The sequence below is a fragment of the Scylla paramamosain genome, chromosome 16 (assembly GCF_035594125.1).
Source record: "Scylla paramamosain isolate STU-SP2022 chromosome 16, ASM3559412v1, whole genome shotgun sequence".
NCBI lineage: Eukaryota > Metazoa > Arthropoda > Malacostraca > Decapoda > Portunidae > Scylla > Scylla paramamosain.
The window spans coordinates 5,482,420-5,509,740 of record NC_087166.1 but is presented as its reverse complement, the minus strand read 5'-3'; the positions used below and the strand labels follow the sequence as shown (position 1 = coordinate 5,509,740).

The window sequence follows — 27,321 nt, the reverse complement described above, 5'->3', positions numbered from 1 at the left end:
TAAAGTAAATTTAACGGAGCTCAAGCATTTACTATAATTACTGATGTGTATATTATACAGGAATAGAAAGGAAAATATTATAAACACGAGTTCAGACAATACTGCAAAGGTTTACCATTGACTACAGTCTTGCAAGCTGGTAAGTTTTTGTAATTCTTGTATTCAAGGAAGAAAGTTGCAAATGTTGTAGCATTAAAATCATGTCAGTATCATCTAAAACAGCAACCTCTTTCAAATACAAAATATGAGGAGAGTAGTAGAGAGCCAGTGAAAAGTATGGCATTAAATGAAGCAAGATGCACAATCGTTATTCATCCCAGGTAAGTTCAGAAACTAGTCTTTCTATACATCATAGTTTTTTACACACACACACACACACACACACACACACACACACACACACACACACACACACAGGCTCATATAAATTATAATTCTTAATTAGTTGAAGGTACTGAGCTTTAAATCTAACCAGCCTGCTGGAAAAGCAAGTAATCAACACGTAGCATATCAAGGTTTACTCTATGGTAATTGAATGTCATAGTTGTTAGTACCAGTTATAAACTAATTAATGACAGGAATACTATAAAAGGTAAATGAATGCTATGCGAAAGTTGTTAGTACCAGATATAAAGTAGTTACTTAATCATAGGAATACTAAAATTTAGTCATTAGGAATGGGAAATTTATATAGATAAGGTATAAACTGAATTACAAATAAGTGATAGAAAAAAGATCAGTGTTAAATCAGAGAGGTTAGGGTGTGTTATTTTCCTGAGTATATACTGAAAACAACAACAAAATGGGAGTAGGGAGACAGATGAACACATATTTTCTTTTCATACATTGTGTCTTCACATATAAACTTTATAAAGTAGCATAGTATCGGAATGTGTGTGTGTGTGTGTGTGTGTGTGTGTGTGTGTGTGTGTGTGTGTGTGTGTGTGTGTGTGCGCGCGCGTGCGCGCGCCTATGTATGTATGTATGTATGTGATTATATATATATATATATATATATATATATATATATATATATATATATATATATATATATATATATATATATATATATACATACATATATATATACACACACACACACACACACACACAGTCATACCTCGTGATTCGAACGTCCTTCGATTCAAACCACTTCCAATTCAAACAGGGTTGGCGAACAAATTTTGTCTTCCATTTTCAACACACCCGTTCAAGCGACGCCATAGTCCCTCTTGCGTTCCTCCTCCCCTTCCCTGCCCTTCTAACCCATCCCTCCCCATTTCTTTCACCCCTCTATCTATCCCACCCTCCCTCTATCTACCCACCCCCCCTCTCTCTCTCTCTCTCTCTCTCTCTCTCTCTCTCTCTCTCTCTCTCTCTCTCTCTCTCTCTCTCTCTCTCTCTCTCTCTCTCTCTCTCTCTCTCTCTCTCCCCCCTTACACGTATGTCCCTTCCTCCCACTGTTCCTTTCCCCTCCCTTCCTCTTTCGTCTTGTCTCAAACTCCCTCCCTGTCACCTCCCCTCCTCCTTATCTGTCAGACATAAGGGACAACAGAGTAATACCTCGCTCTCTCTCCCTCATTCATTCTGTCATTTTCGCTTCATCCTTTCTCACTCGTATAATTCCATTTTCATTCTCTATCAGTCTTATCCTATTTAGCAACATAAACCCACTGAAATAAAAAAAAAAATAAATAAAAAAAATAAATAAAATAAAGGGATTATGGGACCTGGAACGGATTAATTCTTTTTACATTAATTTGAATGGGATAAATTGCTTCCCAATACATTCCCAGCTTGAACAGCCCAAAAGAACCAATTAAGTTTGAATTACGAAGTACTACTGTATATATATATATATATATATATATATATATATATATATATATATATATATATATATATATATATATATATATATATATGCTTAGGTAAATTTCTTGAATTTGAGAGATGCTTTATGAAAATTTATCAATAAGAAAATTCAGCATAGTCTTTTTCTAAGGAACTTGTATCATGAAAGTGTGGCTTATATCAATGAATTTTTAAGTTTGATGAACATGTTACATCCAAATTGAAAATTCTTTCTTAAAAATATTCATATAGTAAATATCAAAGGCTTCATACAGTTTTAATCAGAAAATAATGGTACATATACCAAGGTGGCTTTAAAAAAATATGTTATCATCTGTTTCAAGGGAAACACTATTGCTTACTGAGATTTAGGCAATAATACTGTTCTAGGTTCATTACTGCTTACTTCCATGTGAGGTGTCATATCATAATTAAAGACTTTCATTGCCAAGAATCCCCCAGACCCAGGCTGGCCCTTATGGAAGAGCTCTATGCCTGATAGCCAAGAACTAGGAGTAGGTGCCACAGTTTGTGAGTCAAAGAAAGGAACTGTAAGTTGAGCAACATCTTTCACTCGGTCTGTGGGAACAAATCGCATGAATGTGTCGGGCAGAGAGTCAATCTTAGACAAAGCTGGGAACTTGGTAGGGTCATCAGGGGAATGAAGGTCAATTTCTTGTCTAGGGTTCTTTGCCATGGCTGGAGTGTTGTCATTACTAATCCAGTAGCTCATGATGGGCTGCATCACTCCAGACGTGTAGTTGATTGGTGTAATTTTAATCTACAATAAATATAAATTCATAGCAATGAAACATTTTAGTACCATAACTTGCTTTATAAAATGAAAGACTATAAGAAATAAACTTAAATAATGAAAGAAGTAAAAAAAAAAAAAAGGGAGAGAGAGAGAGAGAGAGAGAGAGAGAGAGAGAGAGAGAGAGAGAGAGTAGCTGTGGTGAGATAGTTGGAAAATTTAATTAATGTAAAGAGTGAAGGTGAAACAGTTGTAAAACATAAATAAGAACTAAAGTGGCTGGAAAGTAAGCTAAGTATAGAAAATCAAAAGGGAAGAAGAGGTGAGAATGATTGCAAATTTGGAGAACATGAAAATAGGGATGGATAGGATTATGGCTGAGATGTCAAATCAATAAAGGAGAAACAGCAATTGAATGGATGCTTAAGATGTATGGTACAGCATGGAAAGAGTTGAGAGTACTAACAGATGAGACAAATTCTTTTAAGGGAAGAGTATTAAAATGGATGTGGGAACTCTTGAAGTGTAAGTCTCTTGAGTATAAATTGGAGGGCTTATGGAGAAATTCTGCTTAAAAGTGTCCTAAAGATCACTGTAGAATTAATGAAGAACAGGGAGGATTTGGAAAGGGTATGCACTGTGTAAATGAGATTTTTCAATCATGATAATGAGAGGTCTTGTATGTACTGTGCTAATTTCATTAGTACAGCATAACTGATTGTATCTGGTATGTACTGAAGATGTATGATGGTGATCGATGGTTGTGAAATTATTTGGGTTTTTTTTTTTTTTAGATACAAATAATAATGTCATGCAAGAAGAAGACATCTAAATGAAATGGAATGACAGCACTTGAGTAACTGTAAGGAATAAAATATTACAGAATGAGATAATTAGGGAATGAAAGGGTAAGAAAAACTGGATATTTCTCTGTTGTGATCATACCCTGGGAATGATTTGTTATGGCCATCAGAGATAGATGGATAGGCAAGATCAATTCTCTTGAATTTCTCTTTTCACTAAAAATATATACCATTAAGTATATGAGGTGTAGTCAAAAAGTATCCAACCTTGAATTTTTAGCACAAAATAATAATGCATGAGCAAAATCCATATAAGTATTAGGTGGCTGCTTTCTTACTGAGCATGCACAAAAATTCTTGTGTCTGTAGGTGACTCCAGTCACTTACTTATTCAAAGGTTATTTATGGGACTTACCTCTAGGTTTAAGTGTGAACCAAGCATTCTGAAGCGTACACCAGTAACTACATGGCCCCCAGGTCCTTCAAGTTTGTCTAAATCAATGCTGCGGTCCTCAAATGACAGTTTCTTGTAATCTGTACCTTCAGTGTAATTAAGACTGAAAAAAATAAAATAAATAAATAAATAAAAATAAATAAATCTTCATAAACTTGCTTGCTGTCATACTCAAGAAGGATGAAAAATTAAGAAAAAAAAATTTTTATAAACTGTTCCAAACATACAAGTGGGATTAAGGCCCTTAAAGTTGGGTAGGTAAGACATGTTTTATTTATTAATAAATAAATAAATTAATTTTATTTATTTATTTATTTATTTATTTATTTATTTGTTTATTTATTTGTTTGTTTTATTTACTTATTTATTTATTTTATTATTATTATTTATTTTATTTTTTATTTTTTTCAAAAGAATTAGAATAGAGAGAAGGAGATCCCTAGTCCCTTTGTTGAGAGTGCCAGTAACCTTCCAACTCAGCCACACTATGTAACCTGGCTGTGACACCTGATGAAGTTATCCATGATTTTGGAAAGCTATCTTCAGCATTGGGCAAAGGGTATTAAATATGCTTATGGATGGAATGGTGACGGTTTTAGACCAGAGGAATAGTATGGTGAATGGTAGCAGGAGATAGCATGCAAAAAACTAATTTGTGTACACCAGAATCTGAGTGTATGCAAGAGAAGTGAATGCATCAAAGAGCAAGACTAAACTAAAGTTGTGAAGTGGAGGATAATATAAAGCATTTGGGGACAGGAGAGACACTTTGTGGCTATGAGTAAGAATTTTATGTTAAGATACCACTGGGAATTTTCTGCCATGGCCATCTCTTATAGGAAGCTCCCAGAGTAAAATAAGATCAAAAGACTCATGATAATGATTATATCTAATATCCTCAACAGCATGTTATCTAGAAATCTTGAAAATACACAAATGGGATGTGTGCACAGAACTATAAAAGCACCATATCTGTGTAAAGTTCTTACTTGTTAATTACAATGGGCTCTGTTTCCACCCATTGAATGGTTGAACTATTAATTTGGCCTTGAGGAAGTACCTGCCCTTGCTGTATCTGCACGTGGATCACTCGCCTTTGTTTAGTAAACTTCACCCCTGTTACTATCTGTAAATCAACCCATGCATTAGATTGTATACCCATCATATTACATATTCATTAAAGAATTATACATTCATGAATAGTTATAGTTCCTGGTTTTGCTTACCATGTTCTTCTGTAGGTCACTGAGGGCAGGAGTCAGACTGATGTAACGATCACTTGAGGGGGAGCTACCATCATCACACAGACATAAACAATAGGAGCAGTGATACAAAAATCTCCACCAAGAGTCCACCTTCATTTCTGTGCCTCTGCAATCCTGGTAGCTTCCTAGATGCTTGCGATTTTCATAGGTGATGGAGTCATACCGTCTGTAGGGTTTTCTAGAAAGACACACTGTGGCATCTGCATCATAGAACTTACAGTCATGTATGATGCCATTACAACGTCGATGCTGGCCACAGTACTGGGATTGAGGCATGTAGCATCCTTCGTTTCTAGCATGTTGGTAATACCCACAGTTTTGTGAACATGAGCCATCTGCATTCATGTCAACCTCATTTTCTATATAGCCCTGTAAAGAATTCATCATGAAAGTCTGGGATATGTTTTCATATGTAAAGAATTTATCAGCAATGTTTGGGATAGGTTTGGTATGTTTCCTTTTAGATATACTATGTATGTGATGCTCCTTCCTTTCAGCCTGTCATTATATGCTTCCTTTCAGCCTATCATTATATGCATTATATCACTTAGCTTCCTTGCAAAGTTTTCATGAAGAATTATATATTGTTTTTTTCTTACCTGCAAAAGTTCAGTCAACTGAATATATGTTTCGCCTTCTTCATGGTGCCGTGGATCACATCTGAAGAATTCCCGAGGTACCTCGTCCAGAACACTCTTTGCTTCACTCATAATATCTTCAGAATACTGCAGGTACAGTTTCTTTGATACTTCTTGTTCTACAGTAAAATTGCCTAGAAAATTTGAAAAATAATCACATCATTTACTGAATTTTAATATAGGAAGGTGCAGAAAATTAAGCATGTATAGTCATAATCATGGTGTATGAACATGAAAATGTGGAAATTGGAGCTCCTATTGCAACCATTTCATCAGAATAGCAGAATGAATACATAGATTGGTAACATATAAAGTATTCTCACGAGGAAGTGATATTGATCTTTCTTGTAATATATTACCTTCATTATATACTCTTAAAATCATCCATGCGAACTCCAACATTGCAAATCCTCGTGCCTCAGTGAGGGCAAGTATTATATTGAGTCCTTCAATCAGTTGCTGTGGTGATTGGTGCAAGTGGCAATTATCACTGGTCTGTAAAGGAAAATGCTCTTGTTCATTAATTCATTATTGTCAACCTGTGGATTCTCATGTTATTTGATAGTGTTAATGATCCTGTATTCTACATAATGAAAGGTCTGAATATGCAAGGTGCTATGTGTAAAAGGAATGAGTACCAATATCTGTGAGGAATGAATCTGTTATAAAAAATAATAAATAGAAATCATCATGGAAAGAATGGGACAATAGAGAAAATCTCCAGTCTTAGTCAGTCACATAGAATAACTATTTATATTACCTGCTTATGTAATTGAACTAAACTGTTTTTAACCTTAGCAAAATAACTGGGTATTTGAAGTATATTGACCCATATATATAAACTTTCACCTCAAATTTGCAGTATGGAAGTCTAAAATGGCCTTACTTTTAAGGTGTCTTGCAGCATACGGAAGAGGCTTGGACGAAGTGAAAGTTGTTCAGGGCGATTATCATCATGCATGTTTTCAGTTATCAATTTTTCTTGTAGTATCATCTTGCGTGTTACTTTTTCATTCACATGGTAGAAAAATCTTGGGTCATTCAAAGCTGAAACAGACTATGCACAAAGTATATTATAAAGGTTGTTTATTTACCTTGTTAAAAATAATTCAGCATATTACAAGAGAGAAAATTTGTCTTGAATGCTTGGTAAAACTTTTTGAGTTTAGAAATAAAACAGAAATTAAAGGATATTGACACACCAGTGCCTCGTCAAGGGATGATGTTCGTAGTGATGCCTCTGGTGCTGCCATACTGTGCAGGTGAGCCATTAAGGACATGACTGAGTGAGTGTCATGGGACACGACAGTATTGGCAAAGTCCATAAGAGTATAATCTTCAATCTGATGGCAAGAGAACATGTGAACATTATTATTTATTATTTTCTGTGCAATGACAGTAAAAAGGATCTATCAGTAATCCCAGATGTGCCTTTACTGTTGAGTAACTAAAATAGTTAAGGGGACTATAGTTTAATCAGTGGCTGTTGAACCAAGCAAGCTGCATGAGCCAAGGTATCCTTGTAAGCTGAGTGTTGATTAATCTCCTTCATATATTCGCTATTCTGATTATTATTTTTATTTAGAAATTTATTTATTTATTTATTTCTGTGTTTTACATCTGTCACAAGTGGAGCATTTTATTGGATTTCATGAATACTAAAAGGCAATAGTAATCACTGTATTTTAACCTATCGTGAAAAAAAAAAGTATCAATGAATGCATGACCAACATTGTTGGTGAGTACATGAGAGTTAGACAATACTGCCACCACTTAGGCACCACGGTGGTCCAGTGCCTCTCAGAATTTAGTGTCGTCATTATTGTTTTGATGGTAATTGATGTTATAAGGTTTTACTGAAAATGAACAGAAGTAGTGTACGAGTATACCATCATTGTGGCTATATTGCAACAATGCTGCCTAACTGTCATGTACTTGATGATTGATGTTTGGGATGCATTCATTTAGATTTTTTTCCCAACGTAAATCTTGAATATTACAGTTACTATTGGCTTTTAGTATTTCTAAAATATAAAAATGCCTCAATTGCAGCATGTGTAAAACAAAACTTTAAAAATCACGTGGGCTCACACAGCTTACTTGGTTATTAGCTTACAGTAAATGGACTATAGTAAACATTAACATTAACTTCAGTTACCTAACTGCAAGGATTGTTATGAAGAACTGAATAATAAGTAAGTCAAACAAACTAAAAGAGATGAATGTAAATTTCTTTGATAACGTGGCATCTTACTTTGTCTTTCATTTTCTGGTATAGACGGAATCTTCTGTACAAGGTGTTAATGGGCCGGATGTACTCTTCCATGGTGTTGAGTGCAATTTCCCATCTCACCATGTTTTGCATCCCATTGGCAAGGTCTCGCAGTGAGTTTGCTACTCCATTGACCTAAAGAAACATTTAAAGTCAATATTAAAACATTAAACACAATATTAAGTGATATTAAAATATGAAAATTTGGACTATATATATTACTTGTAAAAGTTTATATGCACTTGGATAATGAACTTGATTTCTAATAAGGTTACTGCATGGCCATGTAAGAGGTAGCAAGGTGGCATGTTACAGTGTATGAAATTTCTCTCTCTCTCTCTCTCTCTCTCTCTCTCTCTCTCTCCATATATATCACTACTTTATATAAACTTACTCCATTTTCCATTTGGTCCAGACGATCAGAAAGCACTTCAAACATTGCTAACATTTTCCGGTCTGCCAAGGGAATATATGAGCCAAAGTTCATGTCTTCCAGGGAAACATTGAATATCTGAAGAAAATAAAACTCCAAAATAGAAAAGAAAAATAATACACTTATAATAACAAATGGGTGAACACATGTATATCAGTTTAGATAGTTTATATCTTACATACACTTTTCATTAGGATGGTAGGACAATAGAATGTGCATTTATTTACATGTACATGGAAAGACCAGTATTCAGGACATTTTTGTGGAGTCTATTTCAGTTTATGCACAGTTCAGTGTATACTGATCCTCAGAAAGTAAAATTCACTGCAAATAATGCAGGTTCAGTTAATTAAGGAAAGAAATAGTCAATACATATACTATGATCAGTCAACATAAAACTTCACAAAGGACTACATTTTCCATGCTTTTTATTAAAAGATATACAACAACGGAGTTGACTAAGAAGTGAAGGGTTTCATGAGTCACAACATAAAGTTGTTTTTACTTGCTGTGTCACAGTACTTGAAAACCATGACGTGTCTTACTTGTTTTTGGCTACATAGGAGTATCAGTTTCCTGCAGATACTATATTGATAGGTGCACACACACACGCACACAAAATCAAGAATTATAGTTTTCATCTCAGAAGTGTGAACAAATGGAATGAACTCAGTGAAGACATTGTGAATGCCAAAACTGTCCATGCTTTTAAGACCAAACTAGATAGATATAGAGACAGGATGCTATGAGATTACTCTCCTAACAACAAACCACAACTAGGTAAATACACACACACACACACACACACACACACACACACACACACACACACACACACACACACACACACACACACACACACTGTAAACTGAATTGCCAATGTAAAGTAAATAGGAAACTTTTGTAGCTTCATTCATCATGCATAAGAAATGTCACATCCTGGCTATTACAAGTACGTAGCAAACAGTAGCAATATGGATGAAGTGCACACTTTACTGGGTCTTTACATCAATAACCCATATGAATTAAATGCAAGTGAAATTCCATGTATAAAATTAATACAATAGCCACACATGTGAGCATCATTACTTTTGCCTTTTTCTTCAGTTTAACTTTGTGTTGGTAATTTAAAGTTTTAAGTCTAGCAAAGGATTATCTACTTCTTGGATGTTATTTATGATAAGCCTATGGTGATGCATGTTATCACAATGCATACCATTATTGTCATATTCTCAGAGCATCCCATGCACTTTACATTCCAACATGTGTCAGTTAATAATACAAATTCATGTTGGTGAGGTGTGATTGCTGTAGGGCAAAAGTGCTGTCACTGATTTTAGAGATGTATGCTTTCCCATTTGATTAGGTGTATTTTTCATGGCTTTTTTCAAATATTTTATTACATGAAGGAAGACCTAAGATGTTAATATTACATTTTCCTTTAATGTGCTTGTGCTCACCAGTGAACCATTTGAAAACTCCTGAAAATACCCAAAGGAGAACAGTAACTCTAGAAATCAGTGTTATTCCCAGAAATTCAATGTCTTGATACTCTATTCTTGAAGTGAAGATGAAGAAAGCAAATTGTTCTGCAGTTAACCAGTAAGTCATGAAGACATCAAGATATTAGTTAACTGATACTTAAGATTAATATGACAAAAATGAGAATATAGAAACAGAACTGTAATACAAAACCAGTGCTGCATGCAGATACCTAATCATAAGAGCAGTATTTATGAGAAAAGTTTTTGAACATTGCAAGATATGCAGTGCAAGGAACTGAAAGATTAAAACAGTGTAGGAGGTTACTAATTTTATATATTAAAAGTTTACTTTTATTCAATGCTCTAAAGGTGAAAACTCATAACAGAAACAAAGGAACTTTCTTTTGATGTAATTATGTCATCACCTCATTTGTATTAAGGGGTAACCTTGCCCATTTTTGGAAGTGTTGAAAGAGAGAACAAGCCATTAGACAACAAGCCAATCAGACCTACTCTAACAAAACTTTGCACAATCTTGATTCTAATAAGACATAACCATAAGTCTAATATGACACCACTTATGCAGCACTGTTCATTAGATATCTACAAAGAATATTGTTATCATGTATAATGTAAGGCAAATTGCAGTGTTATTTCACTGTGGTAATGTTCAAAGTAGGAGTAAGACAATGGCAAGGAAAATGGGTTATCAAAGGTATTCATGATTGAAAGGCATGCAGTTAAATAAGCTGTGCTTTTGGAATGCCTATTACCTCAGAAAAATGAGCAGCTGTGAAGAGAAATTGGCAGTTAGTATACAAGCTGAAATTTAAAGCAAAGGAGGTACATTATGACAATAAAATAGATACCCATTAAATTACAGAAAGCTAACAAAACCCACACTTATAAATATTAGAGTATTTATTTGGTTATAGTACTCACATGTAAGTAATTAAAGGCCTGTCTGCGGGAACGCCAATGATGGGTCTTGGTCTTAGGAACTAAATTACCATCAGTCTGCAGAGAAGCTTATCATTCTTGAGTTTCTTATCTTGTTTTTAATAGCATTTTGCATTCATCCTGAACTCATCAACTGATAAAGGTGATATTTATCCATGCACATGTAATTTAATTTCTGTAGTTGACATGCAGAGTTGAGTATCCTGAATACAATTGTGCTTCCAAATAAATACAGGAATATTTTTGAGAAAAAAAAAAAAGACTGATATACTTTTTGAGGCTGTTAACTCAGGTAATGTTGGAAGTTATGATATTTGTTACCTACATAAATGTATGCAGACTACATAAGTTCATGTCTTTGTTCTATTCACTATATTTCACTGCCTTTAATTTTATTTAGATTGATATGTCCAATATTGCTTAAAAGAACTTCAATAGATATGTGAAGAATTGTGCTTGTTAACACATAAATTGAAGTTAATTTTCAACATTAGGAGAATTCACTGCAAGAAAATATCTTGCATTTTATAAAGCTGAGGATGAGAGACCATAATCAAGCATTTTTCATTAATGGTGATACCTCAGAGGGGAACAAGACTTTCATAAGGAAAAAAAAAAAAAATCAGCTGGAATTTATAAATTACCATCTGTCCTCTGATGATTCATATTATTGTTCAAAGAATAAACACATCTGTATAACATCAAAGAGAGGTGCCAGCAGTTTTATCCCCTCTTCTTAAGACAGATGTTCCAGAGTATGTATCTAGATAAGGAAAGGTAGGGTCAGCTCTCCTTATCCATATATTCAAGACACATGCAGCTTACACATTAATGTGATGCATCTGTCTTTTGTTTAGATTTCCCTGCATTACTGTACCTCCATAACTCCCATGTGCTTCACTGAGTGAAATTGTTACAATAGGAATCTTGTTACCATCTATGACGTGCATATCTTCCCACCTTAACACCAAAGAATTAGTACTTTATCTTTCAAAGTGTTATTTTACTTTCATATTAGAAATATACATGCTATCAGTATTAGTGCCTTACCTGGTCACTTATTATAGTAATAAACTTTGCAACACCCATCCCAATCTTGCCTATGTCAATGAAACCTTGAAGAGCTGTGGTCACATCTCCTATGAGTGGAGTTAGTAAGTCCAGCACTGATTTCTCTGAAAATATATTTGTTGCTAGAAAACGAGGAGGTATTCTTGACTTAATGAAGTAAAATTGCTGATAGTGAGAATGCATTTATAATATTCAAATAGAAATCACAGTTTTTGTAGCATTTGTTTGACATGTATCATATATATATATATTGTACATATGTCTGTCAGTCTATCTAGGTACCTATAGATCTATCTATCTATATATATCTATGTGTATATCTATACAATATATCTATCCATCTATCTGTGTGTGTGTGTGTGTGTGTCACATACCAATACTAATGGCATTTACAGCCTCCTCATTTGCTGCAGTTTTGGTCAGCAGGGTCTGAGACACAATCAGCACCACCAGTGACCACGACAGCCATTTCCACTTCATCTTGTCTCAGTCGTCAATAGGCTGTATGCCTGTGAAGGGAAAAAATAATAAAATAAGGCAGCTATAAATAGATTGGCACTCACATTAGTCAAAGCTTTGACATGTGCATCAGTCAAATCAGTCAAAGTCTGGGTTTTTTTTCAGTGATAGGATCCTTTGATCCTCTCATTTAACTTGCTCTCTTAATCACTTCATAAGCACCAGACATGAATAAATATAGCCGTCTTATTAGTAGTAGTGGTAGTAGTTTACAATAATAATATAAGGAAGTAGTAGAAGAAAAAAATGATGATGATGATGATAATAATAATAATAATAATAATAATAATAATAATAATAATAATAATAATAATAATAATAATAATAATAATAATAAAATGAAGAAGAGAAAAAGTAATATTACTAATGGCTGATTGTCATCAATTCAATACCAACTACTTTTTGGTGTTAAAAAACACATGAAAAGACACATGGTTTTGTTAGGGTCTTTAAAAAAAGGGGGGGAGGGGGGTGTTGGACGAGGGGTGGTGGTGACATGAGCTTCTCTGCTGCATAATGTTACAGTGCAAGGGTCTGTCTGAGTCATCCTTGGTGGATCCCACGTCCTCCACCACATCACCAGGATGTTTATGGCCCACAGTGTTGAGGCTTTCATTAATTATGGTTCACGATTGTCGGCCAAGTAGACACGAGGAACCAAAGTATTTAATGTTCCTGACTATTAAGAGGCTTTATTGGATGTTACTAGTTTTTATTATTTTTTTTATGATTCTAGTGATAGTTTCTCAAGGATTATTGATAAAATAAAAATAAAACAACTAATCATCTCTACGTGTTTTGAGAATCGTTCATATGAAAGTCCAAGGCCTTTCAGAATATAGGCCATGGGAATTATAGATAGTTTATATGTAGACCAATATTTCTGGGATAAAAGTGAGTTAGAAGTTGATAGTTTTCCCAGCCCAGTGACAGAGGCCTTCAAGGATATGCGGCGCCGTACAGGAGGTACGAAAACGAGCGTAAGTTATTTTTGAAAAATGACCGATTCATTTCGGAACATTCCCACGACCCTAAATGCGTCGCTGCAATCAGCTGTTAAATGTCACTGCCACACACCATCCCATTATCATGTGATTCATGTATATAGGTTTACGTACATCCGGCACACTGCAAATTCAAAAGCAGTGTTACCTATGCTAATGCGGTTCATATTCAGCTGTAAAGTTATGCTTATACTTTAATGTTTCTTCTTCAAACGTCTTCTCAGACAGTTGTTTTTTCTTTCAAAATTTCTCTAGTCCATCCATCACGGCATCAATCTTCCCCTACATCCTTTCCCCTGCATATCCATCTCCATTACCCTCGTCTTACATAGTGATGATTTATAATACCAAGAGACTTCCGTAAACTTATTAGTATGCCTGAAAATTACTTGTATATTGCATTTGTTATAACATAAGGTTAATGTAATTTTAAAGGAGCGTTAGGTTACAATGACGATCCACATCATCCACAGCGAGAGAAACCTAAAAGGAAAGTAAGGGTATGGGTGCACGGTACACAGAGCATGGGCCGTGGAGATTGGGCTGGCTGTAGGCACCCCATCCTCCTCTAGTGATGCCTGCACCGGATGTGAAGGCCACTCTCCCTCTCGTCCTACTGAACCTGCTTCAACCCTCCGCCGTCCATTTCCTTCTCGCCCAGTTGCAGTCTGTATCAATCCTTGTGGCTGTTGAATACTAACAGATCCGTCAAGCTACATACTTGAATTGACTAGTTCAGTCCCATCCTTTTATTGGTGTAAAGTATATATTTTTAATAGCCAATAGTCTTTAAGACTTTTTTTTTTTTAGCCCAGTTGCAATCTTGCATGTTGACCAATCCACCAAACTATATTGTCGAAGTGAATAACTGAATCATATCGTATTTGTGCCTATTGTAACTTTTGCTTAAAAAAAGGGAAAAACGTGCTTCCTTTCAACGCCCTAGAGTGCTTTGTGTTTTGCTGTGCGTAGACGCTCTAGACAATTTGTACCCTTCTCCCAGAATGTAAAAGGAAATCCTTGAGAGAGAGAGAGAGAGAGAGAGAGAGAGAGAGAGAGAGAGAGAGAGAGAGAGAGAGAGAGAGAGAGAGTTTTAACACCGGAACACTGTAACAAAGCATTTTTTTTTATTCTGGTAAGTTAACACACACACACACACACACACACACACACACACACACACACACACACACACACACACACACCAAAGAAAAAAAAAAAAAAAAAAAAAAAGCTCTAACGCACCATTCAAGCAACCAAGTTATCGTACCGGAGGCCTGACATCAAACCACAAAGACAACAAAACAACCACTATAATATGTTTAGTACGCAACGTCATGACACTTCATTGTTTTCAGATTGGAGAGAACTGACCTGAATACCCACCAGGATAATACTGCACACGTTCCAGGAAGCGCTTCATAAAAGGTAAAGAGAGAGAGAGAGAGAGAGAGAGAGAGAGGATGGTCAGAGGCTCCGAGTAAACGTTACAATTTGCCACACTGGAACGGGATACCAAGCCAATGAAATTGCAGATTCCAAGACCAAGAGGATGCTTGATGTGTACGAGATTTGTTCCGAAGCGTACGATAGTTCTTTGTTCCCTAGGTATAGAGGTAGATTTGGTTTTGCAAGTTTTAATAAAAGCTTTATAGAAAGTAAGAAGGCAAAGCGTCTTTCCTTTGTCCCTGAACATCCTCTCTCTCTCTCTCTCTCTCTCTCTCTCTCTCTCTCTCTCTCTCTCTCTCTCTCTCTCTCTCTCTCTCTCTCTCTGTCAGTACGTTAGCTTAAGACATTTGACACTGCATAATGTAACTGCCTCCGCGTGTGTGTGTGCGCGCGCGCACTTTGGGTAAGGAAAGGCCAGTCAGTCAGTCATTTGTATTCAAAAAACGTATAGAGAAAGATTGGTGGAATATTTACTCCTTATTGTAATCCTCGGAGGCTCACCGGAGAGAGAGAGAGAGAGAGAGAGAGAGAGAGAGAGAGAGAGAGAGAGAGAGAGAGAGAGAGAGAGAGAGATTGCTGCAGTTTTCCGAGTGAACTGTATTTTGTCATCAGTGTTTTAAGAATCACGTGTGTGTGTGTGTGTGTGTGTGTGGTGTGTACCAGATAAGGTGGTTGCATCGCAATACACGAGTTGTTTACAAAGCAAGTCGTAAGACAGTTCATTTGGTTCAGTCATGCGACATAAAAACGCACACGCATCTGTGACCCTAGAGAGAGAGAGAGAGAGAGAGAGATTGGTGTTTTGTTTCTCGTAAGAATTTTTCAGTTGTTGTAGCGTCATAAATCAGTCTGTTAATTCTATTTCATAAGTTATTTTCTGCTCAAGTTCGCTTATTTAACGGCGATACCCAGGGAAAGAGGTCAGTACGGGATTATGATTGGCTTCGAGCACCGGAAATCCGAGTGCTATAGTATTTCAGCACTTTTTGTCTGACGCCGGGACACTGAAACCTTCAACAGAATATAACTGACGTTTTCATCCACGGTTCCTCTTGCATCACTTCCTTGGAAATCTTTGTCACGACTTAAGGTTGCTTGATTTTTTTTTTTTTTTCTTCTCCCTACGGTTGTTGACGCCACGATTAGTGGACGTCTATACGATGAGTCGGTGCATTAGTGGTCCTAATGAAGGACTCCTCCCCTCAGCATCCATTTGTTTGTTCTCCAAGATAATGAGTGATGTCCTGATAAGTTAGGATAGGACACTGTTAGGTTGAGATTCTAGTATCCGTTGGAAAATAAAATGTAAGCGTTCAACTGATGATAACAGACATAGAAAGCATAAAAACGGAATGGTTAAAATCATTATGCATATTCACATTGTTGATATAACTGAATTTAACGATCCTTTCTGTTCTTACTGTATGCATGTATACTTATGATCTAAAATAGCGTGCTGTTTGTGAGCTGAGCTTAGATTTTTGCGTGTGGTATTGTTTTGATATGGTTTCTACCATAGTAGTGGTTGCACGGTCTTCATGTCATGAGTCGCTACGGTAAAACCGTCTTGCTTTGCGACACACACACACACACACACACACACAATATATATATATATATATATATATATATATATATATATATATATATATATATATATATATATATATATATATATATATATATAAATTTTTTTTTCTGTATTACATCGCTCGTATTCAAGACCGATACACGTATTTATTTACTTAAATATTATTAAATTAGTGAACCAATTACATTAGTCCAGTTGTATTATCATGTTCTTTCATTTAGAAAATGTATCCAGATGAAATAACCAAAATACTATCAACACACGATACCACTCATGAAGTATCCAAACACTGAAAAGTAAAACCAAACTTCACTACCAGATCAAAAAACTACTTACACACAGAAGACTACTGCAAGATGCATGGACATGTATGAAAACTTGAATGGGTTGGTCTGGAAAGCCTCGTTTGTGGAACTATTTAACCAAGAAAACGAAATCCTGAGCCTGCACAACCACACTTTCCCAAGCCACAGACTGCAGGCCACTGAGCTTGAAGGCCGAAATTCTACCTCCTCAAAGTGTTGCCAGATGCCTCCACACCTCCCGCAAAACAATTTAATTACTTACCTTCAAAGTCTGCTATATACACGGAAAAGGTTTCGGTATAGCATGTTTTTTTTTTTTTTCAATATTTACTAAGTTGTACATAATGTTTGAATATTGAAACTATTGGTAGACTGTGCAGCTAAATATTTAAAGGCTGCTCACTTAAACACGTATGCAACGAACGTATTGTCAGTCATGGTATGATGAGAATCTTTATTTTAGAACTTTCTTGTCCTTTCTTCGATAGTCTCTCTCTCTCTCTCTCTCTCTCTCTCTCTCTCTCTCTCTCTCTCTCTCTCTCTAAGTGGATGATATAACCCATGCAACTATAACCACCATACGAGGAAGAAAATGACAAGACAAGGACACTGACGAAAATATTACAGTCGTAAATTACCCTACGTTAGTTCCTAACGTTAAGAGGAAAGAAAGTGAAAGGCATAGGATCCAAAACAAAAGAAAAGTGCCGTTACAAAGGCGAATATCCTGAGTATTGCCAGTGGAGCCTGTAATTTTCGCATATGGTTTGTTTATAAAGATTAACGGGAATTAAGGACGTCGCTTTGGTAATGTATTAGCTTGATAGCCTGAACATATATGTATTGCATTTAATTATAAGTGATTATTAATAAAAATGCATATACTTTACAGACAGGCAGGAACGTAGGGGCAGATTTAGCAACATTGTCCCGCCATGAGACTCAAGTGTCAGTTGTACTTGGAAGAGGAAGAGTTGTGGTAGTTTGACCAGTTTCTCACCATGGAAGGCGTTTAGTCACGTAAGTGGATGTGAACATTGTAATAAACTTCACACTGTACTTGTTTTACCTTGTGTCAGTGTAGTAAGAGAAATGGAGATGAACTTTAGTTACTGTTAGTATTAAGTTAGGTTGCTTGGTTAAGTGTTTGGACAATTAGCTATCGTGTCAGCTCTCTCTCCCTCCAAAAGGTACTTGGAAATAGTGTGGTGCATGGAGGGGTAGTAGTATATGACATGGCCAGTGTGTAAACAAGTGATGGCCAAAAAGTTCGTGGCTTGAGGGTGAAAGAAAATAGCTGGAGATGTGAGATTTTGACCACCTATAAAACAATTTTTTTATTGGCTTGCTTGCAAACTTTGAAATGTCTTATACTATTTTTTCTTCAATTCCAGGTAGGGTACTTGAAATAGAAGTGGGTGAATATATAATGAAGAAAATGGACAAAGTTGGACACCATGCTTAGATTCGCTACCTCTTCATCAAAGGATTAGCTCCTAAGGAAATCTTCAAGGATATGGTGGTCACACTGGGGGACAATTGTCTTTCCTATATAGCATGGTTAAGAAATGGGCAGCTAAGTTTAAACGGGTTAGGGGAAACTTGGAACATGACCCACATGAAGGAAGGCCTTTGACAGTGATCACAAGGAGACAGGAACAAAATTCATATAATCATGGGAGATAGACGAGTCACATTGCACTTAATAGCCCAACAATTAGGCATTTTGAAAGAACGAGTTGGGGCAATTATAATAGATAATTTCCATATGACCAAGGTTTTGTAAGAGTGCTAAGTACAGAAAGATGTTTTAGTAAGTGTCATGGAAGAAATTGATTTAAATTGAGATTAAAGTAATACAAATTTATGCATTACATTATTACATTTGGACACAACTCACCTCATGTGTTTGAGATGTGGCATTTTGTTTTATTAATTTAGCACCTGTATAACAATTATTTATGATGGAATAGCTATTCTCTATGTTTAATTAAATTAATTGTCCAAAATGCTAGGGTACGTGAATTTCTCAAAGCTCTCAGAAGGATGGATGGACTTAGAAAAGGTTGAGGAACACTGATCAATAGTGCTAAACGAGATATATTGATATAGATTTTATTTACCATATTATACATTGTTTAAATATTATAAGTGTACAGATATTATAATAGTGTACAGACATTACTGCTAAGATCAAGTTGTTGAAGTGGCCCATTCTGCCCACTCCTTTTTCTCAGAACTTCTCACTGGCTCCTTTTCCCACAGTGCAACTCCACAAGAGCTAGAAAGAAGACAAAAAAAGAAAGAAAAGGAAAGGGATGGAAGAGAAGAAAAAAAGATTATTATGAAGAAAAGAGGAAGATGGAGAAGAGGCAAGAAATCACGCAAGAGAGGAAGATAAAAATAGCAGCCTTCTGTTAGGACCACCACTTTACTCCTTTAGTATGGGTGTTCTTACTGCATCACTTGGACATTTTCACAACTCTCATCCTCCATTTTGTCACCTCATTTGTCATTTCATCATGCATGTACTCAACTGCCGTCTTGCTCCATCCTATTCCATAATTCATTATTGGTAGAATACTATTCCTTAAACCTCTTCAGACATCATTTTTCTCTGGTAACTCATGCAAGTGATCCCATGATACTTGTATGCCTACCTTTCTTGGTCCTCTCGCTTTTAATTCTCCTTTCATGTCACAATGTTTACATACCACTGGCCACAATAACTTAACTCTTTCTTCATTATATATGGTGTAAGTAATATTTAGTATATATAAATACAGTGGTTTATGGTAAGTTTCCCAGGACAATGGTACCATCAAATACTTGTTAGGCAGAAAGGAAAAGTGGTAGGCAATTTTTTGTATTCCAAGCTGTAGGCACAGGAGATAGATATTAGGCAGAAAGGAAAAGTGGTAGGCAATTTTTTGTATTCCAAGCTGTAGGCACAGCTGTAGGCACAGGAGAATAATAGCTCATTATGACTTTCCACATGCTTAACTGCTATGTCCTGTGCCTACCACCAAAGATAAGAAAGTATCATCTTACCATCTCCTTTGTGTCCAAACTAAAATCTGTTGGACACTAAAATCTGTTAAGATCATCCTATTCTGAAGGACTTGACTATTACAAACCACTGTTTTTATTTACATTTTCATGAAAAAGCAATTTGAATATCTGTTAGCAGCTATAATCTACACAATCCTTCTGTTCAATTATGGAAAAAACATCCATCATCACATATATCAAGTGGGATACAGGGAAGTGAAAATGTGCAGAGATCAGCATCTCAAAGTGGGAGACATTAGACTGACACAGCTGCTGACCCCTATATAATGAGAGGGTGTTGTGAAACTTTATTGTTGTCAATCTGGCCACTGTATACACCATGGAAAAACTGCACCAGAAAAAGCAGTGTATGGCAACATAGAGTTCTTGGCTGATGCTTTGAATGACAGCGAGTTCTTGGCTGATGCTTTGAATGACAGCAACAGGCAGTTTTTATCATGCTTGCTTGTAGAAATGTGTACTTATTAAGTAGTTAAACTACCTTTGCAGCTGAGAGTTACACTCACATATTTCCATGGGAAAATCCCCTGAAATCTTTGGGGAGGTATCCCAGACTCTATAGAAGCAGCTCAGGAACTAGATGGCATATTACTGGATTAATTCTTGTTTAACATTAAATTTTCCTAGTATTGGTCCTTAATCTGCAGCATCCAATGACTTATACAATATTAGATAGAATCCCTTATGCATATCTCAGATAATAGGGGAAATTTGCACATGGAAATGTGTGCATAACTCGCAGCTGCAGGGACAGGGGGGATTAAGATCATAAGCACTTCGTAAAGTACATGTTTCTCCAAGCAAGCATATTAAAACACTAAACAATGTTGTCATTCAAAGCATTGGACAAGAACGTAGCCATGTAGCTCTTCCAGCAACATCATTCACCTTTTGTAAGACAATTACAGAGTTCTCTTCCTCACTTCACTTTGGTGTTTTGTGTTCATAACAACTCCTGTACTCTATTCTCTAATGACTTTTTCAGCTGTCCAGTATGCACTTCCCATTCTTCTCTCAGCCTGCTATACCAAACACCTTCTTAATGCTGTCCCTCTTGCAGTTAGTTATTTTGTAACTTCAAACCTTTCCCTTTCATTTCTAGTGAAGATTTTCCTTCATCCTTTCCTAATTTTACTCAGGCACTAATTTAGATAATTCCAAAATTCTCTCTGCACACACATTCCCTAGCATCTCAACTGTCTCCACTATTCTTGGTCCTCTCCACTCATGCACTAAGTGCATATCTTTCTTTCCTCCTAGCCCGTTTTCCTCATCCATGCCATACTACACCACTCATCCTTACGTCCAATCTTGCTTGTACATTCCACTGGCCCACACATCCTGTATCATTACATTCCAACCTTGCTTGTACATTCCACTGACCAACATCCTGTATCATTTATATAGATTATAATTTAACTCCCCATTTTAAAACTTTCTACTCTATTATCTTATTTCTTTTCTCTGGTGTATTCACTCCACTGATAATATCAACACCATGCTCATGCACAACATCCTTCCCTCAAGGAAGAAATGCAGCTGCTCCTCTCTGTAGCCATCTTATCCTCTTCACAGGGAATTGTTGGCAGCTGGCAAAGCTAGTTGCAATGCTCTCCCCCGAGGAACACAGGCCATCAAATAATCTGTTGAAATGTATTTTATCATCATGTAAGTAGATTTTTTTTTTTATATAACTAATATATAGTATTTATGCAGGATTTAAGTAATAAAAATACCTATGTATATGTACATTTGAAGTAATGAACAACAATAAATATAAGAAAATACTTATTTCCTCTCAGTCCTTCCTGTTATTGAAGAAATGATAATGCCTCAAATATACCAGTACACTGGTAAAAGTTTTAAGGTCATTAAGTTTGGAAGGTCCACAAAGGCTGAAGAAATTAAAACTAATGTGTACACACACACAATATACATGAAGGTATGCAAATGTAGTGGGTCCAGGAGGATGACCTCCAATGATATGGAAGGATAATGTTGGAGCATAAAGAGAAAAGGGCAGAAAAGACTGACATGATTAGATGTAAAGAAAAGAATAAAAGGAAAGTAAATAATGATGGAGTATGTGAAATATGCAAGAGGAGAAAGTATCAGAGTATACAAGGACAGAGCTTGGAGATGGAAAGAAACTGAATGACAGGAACATACAAGGGAAGGAATAAGTATGTAGACATCAAAATCTTGGTGAGAAGAAAAAATGAAAGCATGAAAGGGCATAATGCGAGGAAAGAAAATTCTTTGGTAACAAAAATGAGGGAGAAAGAGAGGTGGTATGGAAACAGAAGTGGATATGGTTTCATTATCTGCACCAAATGAAGAACCTATAAATAACATCTGCTGAAGGCAGGAAATTGCTGGAGACAGAATGAGACTCATGAACTTAAAAATGCAGTTGCAAAGAATAGGAATAACAAAAGATGCAAAGGACAGGAATAAATGAACATTCATACAGTACATGGCACCAAGTCCAAGCACCATATGGCAGAAAACAGTGAATGATGAGAAGCAGCTCTATAAAATGTAGACAATTCTAAAATCAGAGAGGAAGGATAAAATGGATGCAAAGGTACAGACAATTCTAAAATAAGAGAGGAAGGATAAAATAGATACAAAGGTAACCTTAGAATACCTGAATGAGACGATGGATGAAATTATGATGGATGAAGAGTAGATGATTTGAGAGTATGAGGAAGAATGCAGATAAAATGTTAGGAATGTTTGAATACTTCAGAAAGGAGGAATCAGACCATGAGAAGAATGGAGTGTAAGGACAAAAACAATTGGAAAGGTGTGTATTCTGGGTATTCCCTGAAGGATGAGATTAGCTGAAGATAAGTTATGAAACAAATGGGGCATGCTTTCCAGCTGGCTGTTTCAATGTTAAAACACAATAACTTTGGCTCCCACTGGCTAGTTTATAGCAGTCACAGGAGCTGAAAGCTGCATCACTAAATTCTGTCAATGTACCTGTCAACACATGCCTGAGCCCAAGAACAAAATACATTTTAAGAATACTCAATATTAATAATATGTAAGTAACAATGGTGAGTATAATAAGATATTTTTTGTTTCAAATATTAAAATGATAAATGTTGTTTGTATATTTTTCTATGGTGATTGGTATTTTTAAAGTGTACTACATAATATGGTCTCAGACAAGTAGGTTGTCAAAGTAAAATGATTCAAGCTTCAGTCTGTGACTGCAAGTATGGAAAATACTTTCACAATTATGTGCAAGCTGCCGCTATTTATTTATTTATTTAATTTTTTTGTTACCAGAAGCTATAATGAAAAATAAATATCTATGGTCATTCCTGACTGGTAAAACAAAGTATAATTATAATGTGTGCTATAAAAAGTTGACTAAGGTGAGAATGGAATGCCCTGAGACCATGAACCTCCAGAGGACCATTCTTTGGCAGCACGATGAGCCCTGTTTGTGCAAGGTATTCATGGGACTAAGGTAAGGTTAGGATGTATATACTATCTCATAACTTAGCTGAGAGAAGCTCTCATGGTGAGGAGGGTAGAGGCAGGCCATCTCCTGAAATTAAGAGATGATTGTGAAATTAAGTGGTTGATATAATGTAGTTGACTGCAGTAGTGGGTGTGTCATCATAAAGAAAATAAGTGGTTTTCCATCTATACTTAAGAAAACCTATGGCCATTCCCAAAAGGGTTCTGCAATGGCTGTGAATGTGGTATAACATTCTGTCAAATCTGTCCTCCATGTGATGGCAAGACGAGAAAATTAAGCAAATATTAAGGCATTTGTGAAGGCATTGGTAAGAACAAGTGGCAAACTACTATTTTTTTTTCTTATGATGTGATTGTTACTACCACCACTATGGTGATGAATACAAGATCACCAAAAATATTAATTTCCTTAGTTCTGCAGTTTGCCTCCAGCACAATTACTTGGAGTACTTCATCTGTCTGGTCTCAATTTGTAAAGGCCATACAAAATCTACAAAAAATCCACAAAACCAAACTAACAGCATAAATTCGACCAGACTTGTGCATAACATGGGTAACACAGAACTAGCTTTGATGGATGCCTGCGAGCAACTACATAATGCTTGCTTCAGATGGGAGTGTTTAGGATACTGTGACATCATGCAGGTGCTGCAAATTTGTATCTTTCATGTTTCTCTTAAATAATAATAAGAACAAAACCTGTCAATGTCTCACCACTTTTACAAGGGTGGCAATTTTTTTTTTCAGCACTGTAATTATTATAATTTTTTTTAACTACTTTTCAAGAATGTTGCTACAGACAGCCTCTAATATGATGAACATGTACAGATATATGATAAATACGATTTAACATTTACAAATGCAAAGTACATACTTAGCACAGGTAAAGGAAATCTACATAATAGATACCCACACATAAAACTACCCTTTTTATAACTCTGGTTTGACAGATAATACAATGCACAGAGCCCAGAAGTAATGCAGATTATGTACTAAAATACCTATTTTGAAGCATTAAAAGCACAAGTTCTGAAATAATATTGAAGTTGTATTTGTCACTGGTTAGAGCTCACTCAAATTAAATTCTGGAAGAATATATGCATGTCTAAATCAAACCATTACAGAACAGAATAACTAAAAAACATTCAGGGAATGAGAAAGAGAAATGCTCCTTATGAATGGAGATTGATGCTTTTTTAATTTATATTCCTTAGATTGAGATCTGATAGATATCTTTAGGTAGTACTGTATAAGGGACATAAGGGTAACAAATAAAATCCTGCAGGTCAGTAATCAGGATAGGACAAAAAGATGATGATTCAAGCTTGAAAAAATTTAAGACGAGATAGGAAGAAGTTGGTTCTCAAGTAGAATGGCAGACAAATGGAACATTTGGTAATTAGATTGCTAGTGTTGAGTCATTTGGGTGCTTAAAAAAGGTTATGCATGGGGCTGACAGATGAAAATCAGTTGGAGGCTTACACATGTGGGTTTGATGACTTCTTGCAGCTTCTATTATTTTCTTGTGTTCTTATGCCTGAATAGCTTCCCTGCCAGAGCTACAAATTTGTTGGGATAAGGAGGTCAGGGATAAAAGTATGCATTCCTTAACACAAGGGCACATTACATATTTACTGCCTACTACTGATTAATACAGACTGACAGGCCAAAATACCAGTTTTGTTTGTGGTATTAAAAGAACCACTGGAACCTGTGGCATCTAGCTGATGGGTCACAAATTGCCATACAATTCAATATGGGGCAATAAACTACAACAGTACAAGTTATATGAATTTATGCTACTAATGCTAACCTTTTCTGGCAGTGGTTACGTCATTAGGGAGTCGAATCATTAAGAAACTAAAAGATTATACAAATTTATGGAAGAGGATGATAGTGAAAATTGATAGGTAGGTATGTTTCACGTGTAAGCTGGATGGGTTCTTGCAGCTCCCCTTATTTTCTTATATTCTAAGGTCACATTCATTCATCACTTCTAAGTAAAAAAAAAGTTCCTCATCGGTATAAGAATCACATCTGCTTATCACCAATTAGTTTGACACTCACTGCATTGGACCCCCCCCTAAGGTTACTAACCTAACCTAGCCTAACCTAACCGGGGGACTGCGCCCCCCCTGAATCCCCCCCTAAGGTTACTAACCTAACCTAACTTATATCCTTGGCTAGTAACCTAGCCATGCGATAGTAACTTAGCCACGCAATAACAGTACAGTACCTCGGGAAATTTCCCTAGATTGAAAAAAAATGTATTTATAGCTATTTTATACCTCCTCCCCCAAAAAACTCCCGATATGATGATAATCTAATAAGAAATTCACCAATGTGACTTACGTTTACGGTTGCTGTGGAGATATTATAAAATGCGGGTAAAACTGCAAATAATCCGTAATCGCAGTCAGCACACCCATCTCCCGCCATGGCACAACTAAGAGTACTCGTATATCAGCAGGCCACCCTTGCCAGCCGTGACTAAGAGATCACACGTATTGTATGGTGATTGACAGATGTATTATCACGTGAATTGACGACGTCACGCTCCAGCTGCGTGCGCCACACACTTACCAACACACGAACACACGCATTAATTTGTGTAGCTTCACTCGGAAGGGATGATTGTGGACTTAGTTTCTGGAGGCGGCGCGCTATTAATTTAATTACTATGGCCTTACAAAAGCCTTCCCCACATTGAAAACATCACAGACATGTTCTATAGTAAGTACTCTATCACGCTGCAATGTGTTTTTAATGAATAGAGAGGAGGTCCAACCCTGCAGATATACGAAATCAAACAACCCAGTTCCATGTAGCATGAGAGAGAGAGAGAGAGAGAGAGAGAGAGAGAGAGAGAGAGAGAGAGAGAGACTTTTACATACTGATATTACCTTGAAACGTATATATAAATCTGAGGAAAAACACGATGGCGATTCAATTCATAACCAGCATCAATATAGTATTATGTTAGAAGACTTAAGCCAATAGGTAAGACTCAAGCCAAGACTGGCAATGATGCCGCCATGATTATTATAATACTGGGTGAACCGTGATTAATTTGTGGCAACAAGAACATAACACTGGATAGATGCACGGCGTGAAAGTCGACAAGCCCCAGCATGAAGAATCAACCATACATTGCTCGATACGTAAACAATATGGTCTCTCCGTTTCCCAGTATCTTTCCCTGACACCCGAAACCCTTTTACAGTAATACACTACATACTATTTACCTTATAAGAGGTATATACTAGGCTTCTTGACAGAACCTGAGTACAAAGATACTTACCACGTGAAATTTACAAGGCTGACCAACCCTCACAGAGTCACCGACAAGACACGTCACCTTAATGAGCGCGCACCTCTATTCCTCCATATCACGTGATCAGGTTCCAATATTCTTTTATCCTTTTTCTTTGTGTCTAAATGGAATGTTGATTTTGGGAATATAAAAAAAAGTGGGGAAAATACTGTTCGATTGCTGCCTCCATATAAAAAAAAAAAAAAGCTGATTTGAGAGAGAAATGATATTAGTGACAGGAAGAACAAAACCATCGTACTTTTATAACATTTCTCAGATACCATTCCCAATTCACTGCTTGATTAGTATTTCTGTTAGAAATTATTTTCATATAGCTATTATTCGAAATATTGCACTGCTATCCCCATTGTAGTATGTAGATAATATTCCCATCGTAGCATGTAATCAATCTCACTAAATCATAATACATTTATATTCAAATAAAAGTACACGGACTACAGGCATAGAGACTACTATTTTTTTTCTTATCGTAATTGCATTTTCTTACATGTAACACTTCGCACTAGATTCACTAAATGTACGGAACTTATTGTACCAACAAGAGAAGCTGCCATTCTCAAG

At 36.1% G+C, this 27,321-nt stretch overlaps 1 protein-coding gene and 2 long non-coding RNA genes across 4 annotated transcripts; 1 reads left to right on the top strand and 2 right to left on the bottom strand.

Annotated features, from left to right (window-relative positions):
• Nucleotides 1-373: 373 nt before the first annotated feature.
• LOC135107930 (uncharacterized) lies at nt 374-17,047 on the bottom strand. Of its 2 annotated transcripts, XM_064018378.1 has the most exons (14): nt 16,888-17,047; nt 12,363-12,497; nt 11,968-12,092; nt 10,900-10,974; nt 8,435-8,551; nt 8,023-8,175; nt 6,971-7,111; nt 6,655-6,825; nt 6,128-6,263; nt 5,730-5,902; nt 5,092-5,499; nt 4,855-4,991; nt 3,827-3,968; nt 374-2,635 (listed from the first exon to the last, which is right to left on the bottom strand). In XM_064018378.1, the coding sequence occupies exons 2-14, from the start codon at nt 12,466-12,468 to the stop codon at nt 2,213-2,215; spliced, it is 2,307 nt and encodes a 768-aa protein (XP_063874448.1). In that variant the 5' UTR covers nt 12,469-12,497; nt 16,888-17,047; the 3' UTR covers nt 374-2,212. The 2 variants fall into 2 exon arrangements, with proteins under 2 accessions (XP_063874448.1, XP_063874449.1); XM_064018379.1 differs by lacking the exon at nt 10,900-10,974.
• On the top strand, nt 5,733-19,992 carry LOC135107932 (uncharacterized). Its single transcript, XR_010272054.1, has 5 exons — nt 5,733-5,861; nt 14,870-14,939; nt 17,749-17,876; nt 18,251-19,738; nt 19,817-19,992. It is a non-coding gene; the product is annotated as an uncharacterized LOC135107932 (long non-coding RNA).
• Nucleotides 18,959-26,717, bottom strand: LOC135107933 (uncharacterized). Its single transcript, XR_010272055.1, has 2 exons — nt 25,779-26,717; nt 18,959-23,493 (listed from the first exon to the last, which is right to left on the bottom strand). It is a non-coding gene; the product is annotated as an uncharacterized LOC135107933 (long non-coding RNA).
• Between the last annotated feature and the right edge of the window lie 604 nt (nt 26,718-27,321).

What these genes read in the sequence shown, in the direction of transcription:
- LOC135107930 (XM_064018378.1), bottom strand. Translation starts at nt 12,468, where the DNA reads ATGAAGTGGAAATGGCTGTCGTGGTCACTGGTGGTGCTGATTGTGTCT. An exon ending in TGTAAATGCCATTAGTATTG is followed by an intron (nt 12,093 to 12,362) that starts GTATGTGACACA and finishes ATATATTTTCAG; the next exon opens with AGAAATCAGTGCTGGACTTA. An exon ending in GTGACCTACAGAAGAACATG is followed by an intron (nt 4,992 to 5,091) that starts GTAAGCAAAACC and finishes GTTGATTTACAG; the next exon opens with ATAGTAACAGGGGTGAAGTT.